The 15669-nt window shown below is 44.4% G+C and overlaps 1 protein-coding gene across 1 annotated transcript in view; it reads right to left on the reverse strand.

Annotated features, from left to right (window-relative positions):
- The window catches only part of KLHL6 (kelch like family member 6), a 57000-nt gene that overhangs the window by 20405 nt on the left and 20926 nt on the right, over positions 1-15669 (reverse strand). The window contains exon 2 of the mRNA XM_006737425.3: positions 14261-14426. Within this exon, the coding sequence (XP_006737488.2) occupies positions 14261-14426 (166 nt within the window). The remainder of the gene's footprint in view (positions 1-14260; positions 14427-15669) is intronic.

Genomic DNA, 15669 nt, shown 5'->3' on the forward strand with positions numbered 1-15669 from the left:
GATTATGTTTCGAGAAGAATCCTTGTGTTGGGGTGCCTGGGTGGCTCAGTCGTTAAGCATCTGCCTTCGGCTCAGGTCATGATCCCAGGGTCCCGGGATCGAGCCCTGCATCGGGCTTCTTGCTCAGCGGGAAGCCTGCTTCTCCCTCTCCCACTCCCCCTGCTTGTGTTCCCTGTCTTGCTGTGTCTCTCTCTGTCAAATAAATAAATTTTTTTTAAAGAAGATAAATTATCATCATTCTTATAAAAATATGAGTCCCTTATGCTTATATAGCACTTAACCATTTACAAAGCACTGTCATATCCATTATATTATTTAATATTCATTTTACAGATGAGGTGTCTCAAATGCATCAGTTCATTCTTTTTTTTTTTATTTTAACGTAACACATGCAGTGTTATATTAGTTTAAGGTGTACAATATTCAAATGCATCAGTTCATTCTTATTCACTGCTCTCTGGAGCTTAGCTTTGAACAAGTCTAACTTCCTATCTCCCCTTCCTTGTCCACGGGCCAGTAACGGGTCAAGTTCTCAGTGTTCTTGGGTTGATGAATTAATTAACAGGAGGGAAAAAGGAAGGCTGAGTGGAGAGGACCTGGTGGGTAGGGCCAGTCTGAAGGCAGTCAGAAAGCCCAGTGAGAGTTTGGATGGGACAGACCTGCATCCAATGGGGTGTAACCTGCAGAGGAGACACTCCAGTGACGAGCTGAAGGTAGCAGGGTTGGGAGGCCTGAAGGGTGGAGGTGGGGGTAGGACTGGTCTTAGAGTGAACCATATTGATTTAGGCTCCGGCCTTCACTCCAAAGCATTCTAGGATTTTTGGGTCAATGCCAATTGCAACATATTATCTTTCCATGTCAGAACACTCATTCCAGTTGTAGGTTTAGAAAACATTGACTGAGGGTCAATGAAATGCTGGAGAAGTTGGGCGCCTGGGTGGCTCAGTTGGTTGAGCGACTGCCTTCGGCTCAGGTCATGATCCTGGAGTCCCGGGATCAAGTCCTGCATCGGGCTCCCTGCTCAGCAGGGAGTCTGCTTCTCCCTCTGACCCTCCCCCCTCTCATGTGCTCTCTCTCTCTCTCATTCTCTCTGTCTCAAATAAATAAATAAAATCTTTAAAAAAAGGAAATGCTGAAGAAGCTTGAATTTGGCCTCAGACCACCCTGTTTGCTGGCCCCAGCCATCGCCTGCAGATCTACTCCTCACATGAGCAACAGTAGAAACGGTTGAGACTGAGAATTCTAACACCTGTTCAGTTGTTTGCAGATTTTCAGTTCAAAGAGTAAAAATATACAACCGAGACCAAGACTTGCTGAGCCTTCAGAACCTGTCACCAGAGCCCTCTGTGGCTCTGCCCACCAGTGTCTATGAGCACTGAAAGGGAACTCACTTTTGTGGCAGCCTCCAGTGCAAACAGCAGGTACACTATTCCAGTGTTTGCATGAGAAGAAGATGATATGAAAATTAATAAATTTTCTAAATATGTAAACTGTCACTGGGAGGCCACCTAAGAACCTGGTAACAGTGGTTGTCTCTGAGGAGGGGAACTGGTAGCTGGGGTCGGGGTAGAAAGGAAGACTTACTTTTATTTATTTATTTATTTTCTTATTTTTAAAAGATTTTATTTATTTTTCTGACAGAGAGAGAGAGAGAACAAGCAGGGGGAGCCACAGGCAGAGGGAGAAGCAGACACCCCACTGAGCAGGAAGCCCGATGCGGGGCTTGATACCAGGATGCTGGGATCATGACCTGAGCCGAAGGCAGATGCTCAACTGAGCCACCCAGGCGCCCCAGCAAGACTTACTTTTCACTGTTCATCTATTTGTACTCCCTTGCTTTGTGTGCCATGTGACAGAATTCTCTATTTAAAATAAAGTTTCTTATAGAAATAAATAAATAAAATAAAGTTTCTCATGAATGGAGAAAACACTAGAAGGTAACATGTCAAAATGCTATCCACATTTATCTCAAATGCAGTTTTATAAAGTTATTAATTTGTCTTTTAGACTTTGCTGTTTAGAACAAATGTTCTACACTGAGCATGAAGTTGTTGTTTTTATTTTATTTTATTTATTATTATTATGTTTTTGCAAGAAAGAGACAGAGAACACAGGAGCAGGGGGAGGGTGCAGGGGCAAAGGGAGAGGGAGAGAGAGAGAATCCCAAGCAGGCTCCACATCCAGTGCAGAGCCCAAAGTGGGGCATGATCCCATGACCCTAAGATCATGAACTGAGACGAAATCAAGAGTCAGACGTCCAACCGACTGAGCCACCCAGGCGCCCCCATATAAGGTTGCTTTTTTTTTTTTTTTAAGATTTCATTTATTTATCAGAGAGTGAGAGAGAGAGAGAGAGCACCAGCAGGGGGAGGGGCAGGCAGAGGGAGAAGCAGGCTCCCTGATGAGCAGAGAGCCAGACAGACGCAGGGCTCAATCCCAGGACCCAGGGACCACGACCCAAGCCAAAAGCAGACACTTTAACAACTGAGCTACCCGGGCACCCCAATGAGGTTGCTTTTAAAATCAGAAAAAATAAAATAAATACTTCCTTGCGATTTTCAAGTACACAATGAGAAAATAAAATAAAATGTAAAGAATAAAACAACAACTCCTATATGCCAGTCCCTTTATATTACCCAGATAATTTAATCCTCACAACACTATATAGATTTTTATTGTTATTCCTGTTTTATAGATGAGGAAAGGAGATCCAAAGAAGTGAGGTAATTTCCTCAGAAACTTAAAGCTAATTAAGAGGTAGAGCTAAAATTTGAACCAGTCTTATCTGATTCCAAAAACACATGTTTTTAGACCATTTCAAGCTACCTCAGGTCAAACAGTGTGTGCACAGAACAAGGGCTTGGCAGATGTCAACCATGATTTGCACACTTCACCAAGGAGAGCTTCAATAATCTGATTTGCCCAAAGGAAGGCTTGGCTGACAAGGTGCTAATTCCTACCCCTGCTTGATGACTGCTGATGAGCAAAGAAGGAAACCATGAAAGAGAATCACATCAAATACTGGAGCTCAGATTTGTTAGAAACGTTGATCCAAAGTATCCCTCCCCACCCAGAAATCATTCATTCCTTCATTCATCCACCTGTTAATTTCCAGAATGTGTACTGAACATCTGTTATGTAGGAGGCCATCAACCAGTGTTGGGGGTACAGAGCTGAGCAGAAAGAGACACAGTGCCTGTGCTCACTGGACCTGACAGACCAGTGGGGAAGGCAGACATTAATCAAATAATCACACAAGTGTCAAATTATAACTGTGATAAATGCTATGTAACAAAGTTCAGTGATTCCACTGCCTGAAAGTGAAGACATAGCCTTATTCTTACCCCTCAAGCTGTGCACTGTCACCAGGACTCTCCCTGATGGAACCCTTCCACAGTCAGACCTGTCTGCTCACCTTCCCCAAATATTCCTAAGCTCGCCTGTCACAGTGCTTTTTTGTGCTCATGCTGTTTCATTAGCCTGGACCAGCTTTCTTCCTCATCACTATCTGTTAAAATCCTGCTCTCCTTGTCCAGGACAGTTTGACTCCAGAGCTCCACTTTTTAAGAAAAGACTCAGGACAGTTTGCCCCAATTTCAACTGAAAAGGCCTCTTTCAAGTTAACCTCAAAAAAAAAAAAGGGAAAGAGTACCATGACCATCACCTTATCTACACAAGGCTGTTTTCTTCATTCAGAGTGTTAAATCTGGGACTGATGGATGGGTTCCGAGTCTGTGAACTCCTACAATGGTGTGCAAACATCTGTTTGCACATGGGGCAGTTTTCTGGAAATTGAGTTTACAGGAGACACTGAGTTGCTCTCTAGTATCCATGAACCTGAGGACAAAGTCAACACAAGAGGGAGAGCCAGGCTGACAAGACCAGAGAGTCTTAACCAGACTGTGCTTTAAGCCTTCCTTGCCTCTGGACACTTTTAATTCTGGGTCAGTACTTGCTTAAGAAGAAAAGAGAAGAATGAAAGAGAAGGGAAGGGAAAAAACATGGAGAAATCCTACCCATTCATGAGATTCTTTCTCAAGAGCCACTTCTCCTTCTTGGCTTCTCCAGTTGCCTAACATGGAATCAACTCCTCCCTCCTCTGTGCTCCACTGGGCAATTCACCTACCCCTCCGTGGAGCACAGATTACATTTCTCCCCTGTACTATGGTCAAGCATCTCAAGGGCAGATTCTAGGTCATACTTGTGTTTTTATTTCCAACAGCACCTGCACAAATTCTGCCAAAAGAAGGGAAGGAAAGAGAGAGAAGGAAAATAGTTTTTGGACACCTAGTATGTACCAAGATCTGTGCTAGACACTTTCTCATCCATTTTTTTATTTAATGAACAAATTTTATTTTTTTAACGAATATATTTTATTTAATAAGTAATAACAAGGTAGGTATTAGTACAAACCATTTGCACAGAGGAAGAATTAGAGAATTCAAAGAGTTAAGTGCATTGCTTAAGGTCACACAGCCAATAGGTGGTACAGATGACACTCAAGGTCATGGCTAGCTCACTCTTCTCACTGGCCATCACACTGCCTTTGTAACTGTCACATTGTTGAATTAACAAACTTCCAGGAAAGTCTGAAGAGGCCTTATGAGGACAAGCGTAGTGAGAATCTCCAAGTTGCCTACATTTCCCCCAAAATATGCTTCAAGAAATACTTCCAAACGTGAGGGGTGTAGAGCAGCATCCTAACCAGTGGCTGGGAAACTGCTGATGTGCAGGGCAGTCATGGGAAAAACAAATTGTTTTCTTTACAATATATATGCTTTTTGCTTCTTCATATTCAAGATTACTTAGGACTTTAGCGTAAATTTTCTTTCTCAGCCTGTCCCATTGACCCATGAACTTGTTTATTAAAGCTGAGAGATGACAGATAATGGCAACAGACAGCCAACTTCCTGTTTGAGGGGACATGTGAGCAAAAGGTTACAGTCAGGCACCTGACTCTCAAATAGGGAGACTAAAAATACAATCAAAGAAACCACTTGAGACGTGGCTGCAGTTCCCATGAGAAGTGTCTGCCTCAATGAGAATGGACCCCCTGCCCCCCATCTCCACTGGCCCTCCTCTGCTTCCCTTCATGCTTTCCAGAATATGAGGTCTTAACAGACTTAACCAGTGTAATTCCACATCTCCCTAGAGGTGCCTTCAAATCCACTCCAGAAAAACTGAAGTCCTGTTTTGGCCCAAATCAGCAATTCCATCGACCAGAGTCCCCAAGCGACCTTATAGTTATTGCAAAGGGTATGTAAAGACACTAGTATTCTTACCTTCAAGCCCCAACAAATCAGTGTTTGTGAAGAGTATATAATTTGTTGATGAGATTAATAAGTCAAAATCATTTGAAATTGTGATTTTTTGGTGAACTGTTTGTGAATTCATAGTAAATTTTTTGTCACCATTTTCCTTCTCAGACAATAGTTATAAAAAGTAAAGTTGTTCTCCTATGGGGTGTGTACTGATGTTAAAGAGGGGTCTTCAGGGGCACCTGGCTGGTTCAGTCGGTTAAGCATCTGACTTGATTTCGGCTCAGGTCATGATCTCAGCTTATGAGATCAAGCCCCGCATCAGGCTCCACTCTGGGTGTGGGGCCTGCTTAAGATTCTCTGCTCCCCCACCCCAAAAAAGAGGAGTCTTCATACTTAAAAATTGTAAATTACCACTATTCCTAATCTTCTAACCCTGCCCCTTTCCCTCTTTCTCAGGTGATACATCTATTTCAGACCAATGGGAATATGTGCCCCCTACCTCCAGGATGTCCTCTGCTCCCTCCAAACTTTCAGTCCTCGCTCTAGACTTGGCTGAGGGGTCTGCTGGTCCCTGAAAGCTATGTGGGGTGGGCAGGAAGGGAACAAAACCTGAAAAAGGCCCACTCACTAAGGTGGGGTAGGTGCTGGGGGACTGATGCAACTGTAGAGGTAGACTGACCTCAGAAGTGGAATCAAAGGGAAAGGAAAGGGTGTGGGAAGTTTGGTCAAGATTCTGGCAACAGACAGCCCCTGAATTTGCAGAGGAGCCAGTGGGGCCCCCAACAGGCCAGCAGCACACAATGGGGGTGCGGGGGAACCACATGGGCCATACAAAGATTCAACGGGCCAGGGCCACAGCTGGAGCTTTGTGACTCAGCCCAGGGATAGGATGAAAGCCAGGGAGGGACTAAATGGAATAACTGTGTCTGGGACATGTTTGATGCTCAGGATATGGGTTATCTGGGAGGTCAGGGGGCTGGGCACAGAAGCAGTAGGGCATCTAAGCAAAGCCAAGTCCTGAGAAGCAGATCCATGAGCAGACAGCTGTAATAGGCAAGGTAGCAGGTAGAGAAGGTGGAAACTTAAGTCTCTGTTTACAAATTCTCTCTGCCTAGAATACGTTTCCTCCAACCCAGCTGCCATTTGTTAAAATCCTACCCATTCTGTGAAGTCCAGTTCAATGCCACCTCCTTCAGACCCAGAACTTTTTTCTACTCCTACACTCTGCCCCAGGGTCTGGCTGGATTGCTCTGTGGTTTGAAAGCTCAGTGGAAATCCTTGCTTTTGAGGCTTTGGGTGTAGTGGTGGGTAGCAGTATGGGGGTCAGAAGTTCTGGGTTTAGGCCCCAGATCATAGCTTCACTCTCTGTGAGACACAGTTTCCTCTTCTGGTAAGTGTTGAGAATAATAAAGCCCACCTTGCAGTTTCACTGTGAGGGCACTCCCTGGCCAGCCCACTCACAGAAATATTGTCAACATCAGATGGGATCATGTAGGGGAAAGAATACGATAAATGGTTAAATAAATGTGATCTACATTTATAACTTTTATCTTTATTTCCCCATGATAGTTTCTTATAAAGTACCTTGCACATAGAAAATGGTTAGTAATTTGTGGTAATTAGGTAGAAGTAAAAGTCAGAATCTGGTAGCAACATGGGTTTTCATTACAACTAAAACCCGTATCTCACTTCCTATATTCTACAACCTACAGACAGCAACTAGGCCATTTCAGGCTTTCATATCCAGGGAAGGGGTAATAGGATAGACAGAAGAATACAATTTTGGTTTTTAAGTTTCTAAATACACTTTCAGAACTATAGTAGGAAAATAGTTTTAAAACATCAATTAGTGGTAATAACTGGGCCCTTTGAAGTGGAAAAGCCAGAATACCAAAGAGTCCAGGAATAAAGTTTATATCAAAGCAGTAAATATAGGAGAATGGATGATAATGTAGGAGCCAGCTTTTCCAACAATGATTCCCAGGCCAGGAAGAAAGAGTCTAGTAGTAGAGTGAGAAGCAGGTGTGGGTCCCTGAGACGATGTTCCGCCTCCCAACTCAGGCCAAACTCTAGAGTAAGGGAGATGCAAAAAGCTCCTTAGAGGCTGTGGATCTGAGAGCAAAAGAATGTGTGCCTGGACTGCCGAAATAAATCAGAAAAGCAGCAGTCCAGCAGAGCGGCCACAGAAGAGAAGCTAGAATGTGTTGTTTCTAGACAAAGGGGGTCTATGCCAGTCGCTCCAAGTTCCCTAGAGTTCCAGACTGGCACAGGAGAGCAAATGAAGTTTCTTGTGTGTCCTTGAGAGGGACACAGAAGTTGCAGAGGGGACTGGCAGACCTGAGGAGGCCTGGCAAATGGGACAAAGAGAATGCACAGTGACCCACAAAGACTGAGGGCCAGAACCAGGTGGGCCTGAGAATTTTCAGCTGATGGCGGGGGTGTCAATGATCAGAGAGAGACTGATGGGAACACAGATGTTCCAGCAGGTGCCAGCATGGACCAATGATGCAAATAACCATGGTAAGCCTGGGCCAGATGCCTCTTTCTGCTATGTCCTAGCATTCTGTAAACACCCCTTGTAATTATATAAGCAACCCGGATTTTAAAGAGAGTGTTCTGGGATGCCAGGGATGTTCTGGAGCTTGATCTGGGTGGAGGTTACATGGTTGCAAACACATGTAAAAAATAAAAAACTATACACTTAAGATGTATGCATTTTACTAAATATAAGTTATACCTAAAAATAAAAAAGAGTCACCACTGAGATTAAACACAGAACTGTAAAGACTAAAGAGACGCTGCTTGGACAGCAGCAGGCTCACTGTTGAGATGGGGACACCTGGTGGCCCCAAGTGTCCCAGTTTCCCCAGAGGGAGTTAGGCATGAGGGGTGGCAGCTGTGCCAGTCTTGCCCCCTGACACAGTTACAGGGCCCCACTGGTTCCCAGAATTTTCCACTGGGCAGCCCTGAGGCTGCTGACGGCCCCAGCTGCCTTTAGGATCATGGCTTGATTCAGGCCTCGTGCTGAGAGATGGACGCAGTGTGTGGAGTGGAGAACACACAGGCTAGCGTAAGCAGACAGGAGTGAAATTCAGGCTCCTCTCTCACTAGCCATGAAACCTTGAACATTTACTTTACATCACTGAATTTTTATTTCTCCCATCTTTAAATTGGGGGTAAAAATACTGACCTCATTTTAAATGAAACCGTACAGGCAAGAGTTGCCACATAGTGAATGCTCTGAAAAGCAAAACTATCACTGCCGTGTGGATCAGGATATTAACCCTGATGTCTTATCACTTACAGTGGCCACACAGTAACATTGGTTGACAAAGGGGTGTGTGGGAGAGGGTGCTTCGGTCAATAGATGGATTTTATCTAGATAGCAGCAAAGAAATAGTTGGGCTGGTTTCCTTGCTTGGATCAACTGACTACTCTGATGTTGGGTCCATACAATCTGTGGGTCCCTGTCAATGACAACAGAGGTTCATCTGTAACTTGCAGTGATGAGATCTGCTTTTGCTAGGTGCCTGGCACTTAGTAGGTGCTTACAAATGAAGTAGTTATTAGTATTAACCTGTGGAATACTTCTTCCTCTACTAGCCCACAACATTTCTTAAAGCCGGGAGTGGGCTTCTTAGTGTCCTCTTAAGGCAAGTCGGGCAAATTTTGATGGGGTCTTGAGCAGTTTCTGAGGCAGTCCTCATATTCAGCTAGTAATGAACAAGAGCAACGCACGCCTTCATTGATTCAACAAATATTTATGTACTATGATTTATGTACTATGAGCAAGCCAAGAAGCCAACCCAGGCCATCAGGGTCAACCACTGACCACATGGCTACCTCGTCCATACAGATCTCAGCCCAGAGCATGTCATGGCTTGTGTCTTCTCAGGCCCAGCCAGATGACCAGGCTCCCACTCTGGAAGCCCCTCTTTCCTTCCTCATGTCAGCCCTCAGGACTCAGCCTGATCTCTTTTCAGCTTCTAAACTCCTTCTTCTAACCAGCTGTTCTATTATCTTAGGCATCCTCTGTCCCAAAACTAAATGAGGGGTGAGCTGGTCTCCCTGACCTCACACCTTTTGCTGCCCTGCTGATAAACTCACGAGTCCATATTCTTTCATGAGTTTTTAATAATAAAAATGAAAGTAATGAATATGACAAAGTTCTCCAAACGAACACGGCAGTTCTCCAAAACTAAAGAATCTTACCAAGTTCTTATAGCCATTGTCCCAGGTCTACAGTCTCTACAGTTTCTGACTGCCTTGCTCATCTAGAACTCAAGAGCCTGAAGTTCCAGCTAAGGCAAGTTCTCGGGGCCCCCACTGGATGACATTCATCTCAAAAACCCTGCCTCCCATGTGAAGGGTCACTCAGGCCTTTCCTCGTAGGTGCTTTTCTTACTCTTACCTTTCTAGAAACTACTTGGAGAAAATACATTTCTCCCCATAATTCACCAATAAATTATGGCTAGATTACTGCAAAGTTCCTCTCATGGGCAGTTCATTCAGTACCTGCCCACACTAACTTTCCTCCTAAAAGAAACTGTCCCACCCTGGGCACAGATGATTGGACCAATGACAAATGACAATGGTAATGGTAACTGACCCCAGGGTTAGCCTTCTTCATGAGGTCAGCAACTCATGAAGTTGCCTCGCATGGAAAGCTCTTTTCAAACAGCAATAGTGGTGACTGGCTGGGTCAATCAAAAGATCTCTTTCTGGACTGGGAAATTCTGGCATAGAAGCAATCTATGGATAATAGCAAGAGAGCTGAAAAGAGAAGAAGAAAGTGAGGGAACAGCTGAGGATCAGCGATGGTGTGACAACTAAAAACCTTTACCACCGGATTGGGTAGAGAACACCAAGATACTCTGATTCCCATTGATTTCAGTCCCACAAAGGTGGTATCGGCTTCTGTGGATGTTCTAAAATAACAAGATAAAGTGCCAACTCTGGCACACTTTTCTCTATCTATAATCCTGAGTTAATTAAATATAGCACCAGTCCAATTCATTCTACTAACCAAGTGTCATATGAACACGATAAAACAAAACTTTAAATCATGGTCTCTTATAATTCTAATCCAGGTAAAAGCAAAGATTTGGGGATGGCATAGGAAAATGTTCTCACAGCTCAATGTCAGCCCAGTTTACTTAAGGTACAAATTGCCCGAAGTAAAGTTAAAATTAATGCACAAATAATGGGAAGAAAATTCTATCCATCTATTATGTGCCAGGCATTTTACAAATAGCATCTCATTAAATCCTCATAACTCTCCCTAAAAGGTAGGTATAGGTATTGTTATCATCCTAATTTTACAAATAAGAAAGCTGAGGCTCAGACAATCTAAATAACCTCTCCACATCCACACAGCAAATAAATGATTGAACTGGGATTTAAACCCAGGTTCTGCCTGACTCCAGCACCCATGTTCTTTCCACTCTACCACTCTGCCTTATAAGAGACCATTAAGATAATTCGACATGTTCCACTTCTCAGGAGACCCCAACAACATTATGCAGCCATCAAAAAGGCTCTATGCAGGGGCACCTGGGTGGCTCAGTCGGTTAAGCATCCTACTCGGTTTCGGCTTGGGTTGTGCTCTTGGGGTCGTGCTCTCGGGGTCATGAGTCGAGCCCCGGGTCGGACTCCAGGCTCAGCAGGAAATCTGCCTGGGAGTCTCTGCCTCTCCTCTCTCTGTCCCTCCCCACCCTCGTGCTCACTCTCTCTCTCTCAAATAAATAAATAAAACCTTAAAGAAAAGAAAGAAAAGTCTCTATGCATACTGATCTGTAACAATCTCCAAAATATATTGTAAAGCCAAGAAAAGCAACATGCAAAATAGGGTGTATAGTGTGCCAACATTCACGTTTAAAAACTGGAGACAATGAGTGGGAGTGATATATGCACATATACATTGTGCATAGGATATGAAGGAAAGCAAGACATGGTCAAAAGTGAACAGGGCAAAATGTTCCACTGTTTCCCCTTCTGTTTTCTGAATTTGGAACAAGGGTATGTTTTATTCATTCAAATGAATAAATACTTTTTTAAAACCACAAAGTGATTTCAACAACCTATAAACTTCTGTCCCTTGTGGTGCTTTCAAGCATGAAGATATTCCCAGTTTTCTACATCTAAGACTTCAAAGCAAGTCATCCAGAAGCAACAGAAATCAGAAAGTGGGTTAAATAGATACCCAGACGCCCAGAGCACTCTTCTCTTGTTTTCAAAAGAATTAACACTCATAGGAAAATGAGTAAAATAGCCTCAAAGAGAAACTTAGTATTTTTTGCCTAGAAAGTGAATGAGATTTGGAAAATTTTAAGGTGAGGGAATACCAGAATAGGGGAATCAATAATAAACTGAGCACGCTCTATCTCTATCCTGTCTCTGTCTTCCTCCTCCTTCCACCTCTGATTAAAACCAAAATCTCTATTGAAGCTCACCACTTAGGAGAAAATGAGGAGGAGGTGGAGGAGGAAGAGGACGAGGACAAGGAGAAACTTAATGCCAAAGTAATTTCCAGATACATTAAAGATTTAAGTATCAAAGCTGTGGATATAACAAGACTAACAGAAATTATAAGTGAATAAGTATATACTTAAGCAGCGGGGAAGGTCTTTCTAAAAACACATAACAAAGGCAAAAAACATCAAGGAAATGATCAACAGATCTGACAAAACACAAATTTTAAATTTTGTACATTAAAAAAAGTCATAACCAAAAATTATGAGTCAAATAACCAATGGAAAATATTTGCAACATTACAAAACTCTTTACTATCTAAAGAGTTTTTACTAAAATCACCCAAAACTGAAAGGAGAACAAGAAACAGAAACACAAACTCCCTCCTCCATGAAACTGGGAGTTATCAGTAACCCCAAACCACAGACTATGAAGACTGGCAAATGGCTTTGCTGAGAGGAAAGAGGTCAGACCAAGTGCCTACAAAGGAGTTTGTCCCTCAGAACCCCAGAAAGCAGGAATATTAAAGTCCCAGGGAAAGAGCAAGGCCAGGGCAGGTGAAGAGTGCTCTGGGCATCTGGGTATCTATACCACCCCTGGTATCAGCCCCACCTTAAGAAGAATTTAAGCCTGTTGGGACTCCTCCCCACCTCTTGTGATCTAACAACTCCACTCCCACTAGAAAAGAAGATTTATCCTCTGGGGAAACCAGACCAGAGAGGTTCTGGACCAGGGACACCAGAAATTGAGGAAGACACATGAGGACATCATACTGAAAATAAGGAGGCTAAGTAAAGATTTGTAAATACTCCCACACCCTCACACCCAGTGTAGAATACATGCAGCTGTCTTATAGTCCCCAGGCAAAAGCTAAACTAAATAGAGGCCCTATCAGGGAAGGATTTCCCTGAGGTTAGATTGTTGGAGCAGTACGGGCAGGGGTGGGAAGTGGGATGAGATAGGGCTGCTGAGAGTGAGGTTGCGGAGTCCCTCCCTCCACAGAAAGAAGAGTATTCCCCTGTGGGTTAGTAAGGCTGAAGGGGTAAGCAGGTCAGGACGGAGAAAGGGGGAAGGCTGTTTGTGTGTGTGTTGGCGGGGGGTGCAGTAACTGACTTGGACACATCACCAGAAGGCGTGACCAGCCCTGACGGAAAATGCCCTGAAGAAACTGAGACAATAAAATTGGCAAACAATTATTCGGAACTAATCAGTGCTGTTTCATAGAGTTTCCTCCCTCTTTCTACTCTCCCTTCCTTGCTGGACTCCACAGATCCTGCCTAGACTCCAGCTTCAACAAAGATAATCCCACTGTCCATGGTCTTGATTCATGGCCCCTCATTCCTCACCTTCCCAGACTTTGTTTTGTTTCCCCTTAACTGCTGACCTACAGAGGATCCAAGAGGATACCACCTCCCAAAGTCCCAAACCATGCACAAGATCTGATGTTTGTCCCAGTCCCTGGGAATGACTGGGCTTGTCCCTGGACTCTGTCATAAATCTCAACCTCAGTGAGACACTCTCTGCTTAATCTGGCGAAACCAAGTTCAAGTGTACTTTTAGACCTAGGCAAAGATGGTAATGGGGGATGGAGTCCCTATGATAACTATGGATGCAACCAACAGAATCTATGGGTCTAATTATCCCATGAAGCTAAATATAATTGTAATCGGATTGAAACAAACATAGTCAAACGGAAACCATAAAACTTAATCCCGAGGGTTCTCTCTTTTATCTTCTGTAATAACCCTCATGAAAAGTGCTCTTCTTCCACACCCACCACAAAGTGCTGACCAGGCAAGGTCCTGTGTGCCCCAAAATCTAGACACTGCTCCCAGAGAGACTGCATGTTGTACTGCAAAAATGTAGCTCCTGGACTCGGAAAGCCCAGGGTTCAAATAACCCACTCTCTGTACATTATTACTCTTCCCTCCTGTAAAGTAGGGAGAAGTAACTATCTCCCCAGGTTGTGCTAAGGATTAGAAGTTATATATATAACTTGGGTGGGTGCTTGGGTGGCTCAGTCGGTTGAGCATCTGGCTCTTGGTTTCAGCTGGGGCTGTGCTCTCGGGGTCCTGGGGATTGAGCCCCACATTGGGCTCAGGGATCAGCGCAGTCTGCTGGAGATTCTCCCCCTGCTCACTCTCTCTCTCTCTCTCAAATAAATTTTTAAAAATCTTAAAAAAAAAAAAAAAAGAAGTTACGCATTGAAGTGATGACTGGAACCCTGGCTCCAATTAGCCTTCAGCAAATTATAGTCATTGCTGTTAGGAACCAAGTATAGATTCCAGGCACCATGCTGTCCTGGCTTAATGGCATTAAGAAGTCAATGCCACATCTCACCACCTCTCAGGAAATTTCCAAAGGAGTCTCTTCTGACTTTCAAGTAAGTAGAGGCCCAGCTAAGTGTGTGTGTGAGGGTAGTGTATATATGTGTGCCAGGTATGAGCTTGGGAGCCAGTCCAGGCAGATTTCTGAGGAGTCGCTGCTTTCCCCTGCTCCAGAGGAGAGCATTGAGACTGTTCACACACCTGAAAGAGGTTAGCAGCTTCCAGGACCCGCTGCACATTCTGCTTGGTGATCAGCGCCTTGCTGGTGTAGGTGTAGTCCAGAAGAGTGTGCATGGTCTCAGCATCGACCCCTTTGATAATGATCCTCTTCTCATACTTTTCCTTTAAATCGTTGCAGAACATGGCCCTGGAAGAAAGATGAGTGAATGTGAGTCCTCCCGTGATTCTTAGTTCTAGATCAAAATAGATCCCCCCTCACACCCATCTGCCCCCATGGAACTGCGAGGTTCCCAAGGTCAGGACCCAGGATGATTGTTCTCTGTTCCTCCAATACCCAGCACGCACCAGAAATTCAATCAAAACTTACTGAACAGAACTGTCCTGCTCTGCTGTGCCCACCTATGGTCCCTATAGCAGTCCCAGATCTGAAGGGACAGTAGGAGCCCTACTGGCCAAGCTGGTGGGATCTCGAACTACTTTAATGGCCCAAAGAACTACTTCAATGGCTCAGAGTGCTGGAGATTCTTCTGGGAGCATTGTGGGGCCCCTCCCCTGCTCAGGCCTCATCTGTACTTTTTTAATGACTAGGTACCCCACAAGAGGGTTTCTGACTTCATTCTCAGTCCTCATTCCAGCCTTCCTCTGGCCTGGAGGCTGTCCCCACACCCAGGCCTGGCCAGCTGGGGCTCAAAATCCTGAAAGGGATTTAAATATCAAGCAGTCTCTGGACTTCATTGTGTCCCCCTAAAATTCATATATTGAAGCCCTAACCCACCAACTTAGATAGCGCTTTTAGGAGATAGCTAAGGTGAAATGAAGTTGTAAGAGGGGGGTCCTAATCCAATAGGATTGGTGTCCTTAAAAGAAGAGGAAGAGACACCAAAACTCTGTCTCTGCCGTGTGAGCACACAGTGGCTGTCTGTAAGCCGAGAGTCCTCACCAGATGCTGGCCATGCTGGCACCCTGATCTTTCAGTCTCTAAAACTGTGAAAATATAATAAATTTCTGTTGTTGAAGCCACCCAGTCTATGGTATTTTTTTATGACAGCCCAGGCTGGCTAATACAGACAGTCTCTCCCCTAGCCCCTAGCAGGGACACATATGCACAAATAATAGTCTACAAAGGTCAAAAAGACTTACAAAGTGCTGTGCTGGCCAGGGATCGCTGCTCATGGAGAAGGAAAATGTTGCTATGTGAAAACTGTGAATAGGACTTCGGGAAGTAGATGCAAGAGTGTGGGGCATGCAGAGGATCTAGCAGGCATGTGGTTTGGCTGGAGCCCAGGGGCTATGAGAGAGGGTAGGGAGAGATCAGTGCAGCCAGATAACCTGGGTCCTAATTGTGGAAGGTACTGGAGGCAGGCTAAGGAGTTAGGTTTTTACTCAGTGGGCAATGGGGAGCCATTGAAGGGAGCAGAAACAGGACTCAA

This window comes from Leptonychotes weddellii, chromosome 1 (assembly GCF_054177405.1).
Source record: "Leptonychotes weddellii isolate Sample4059 chromosome 1, ASM5417740v2, whole genome shotgun sequence".
NCBI lineage: Eukaryota > Metazoa > Chordata > Mammalia > Carnivora > Phocidae > Leptonychotes > Leptonychotes weddellii.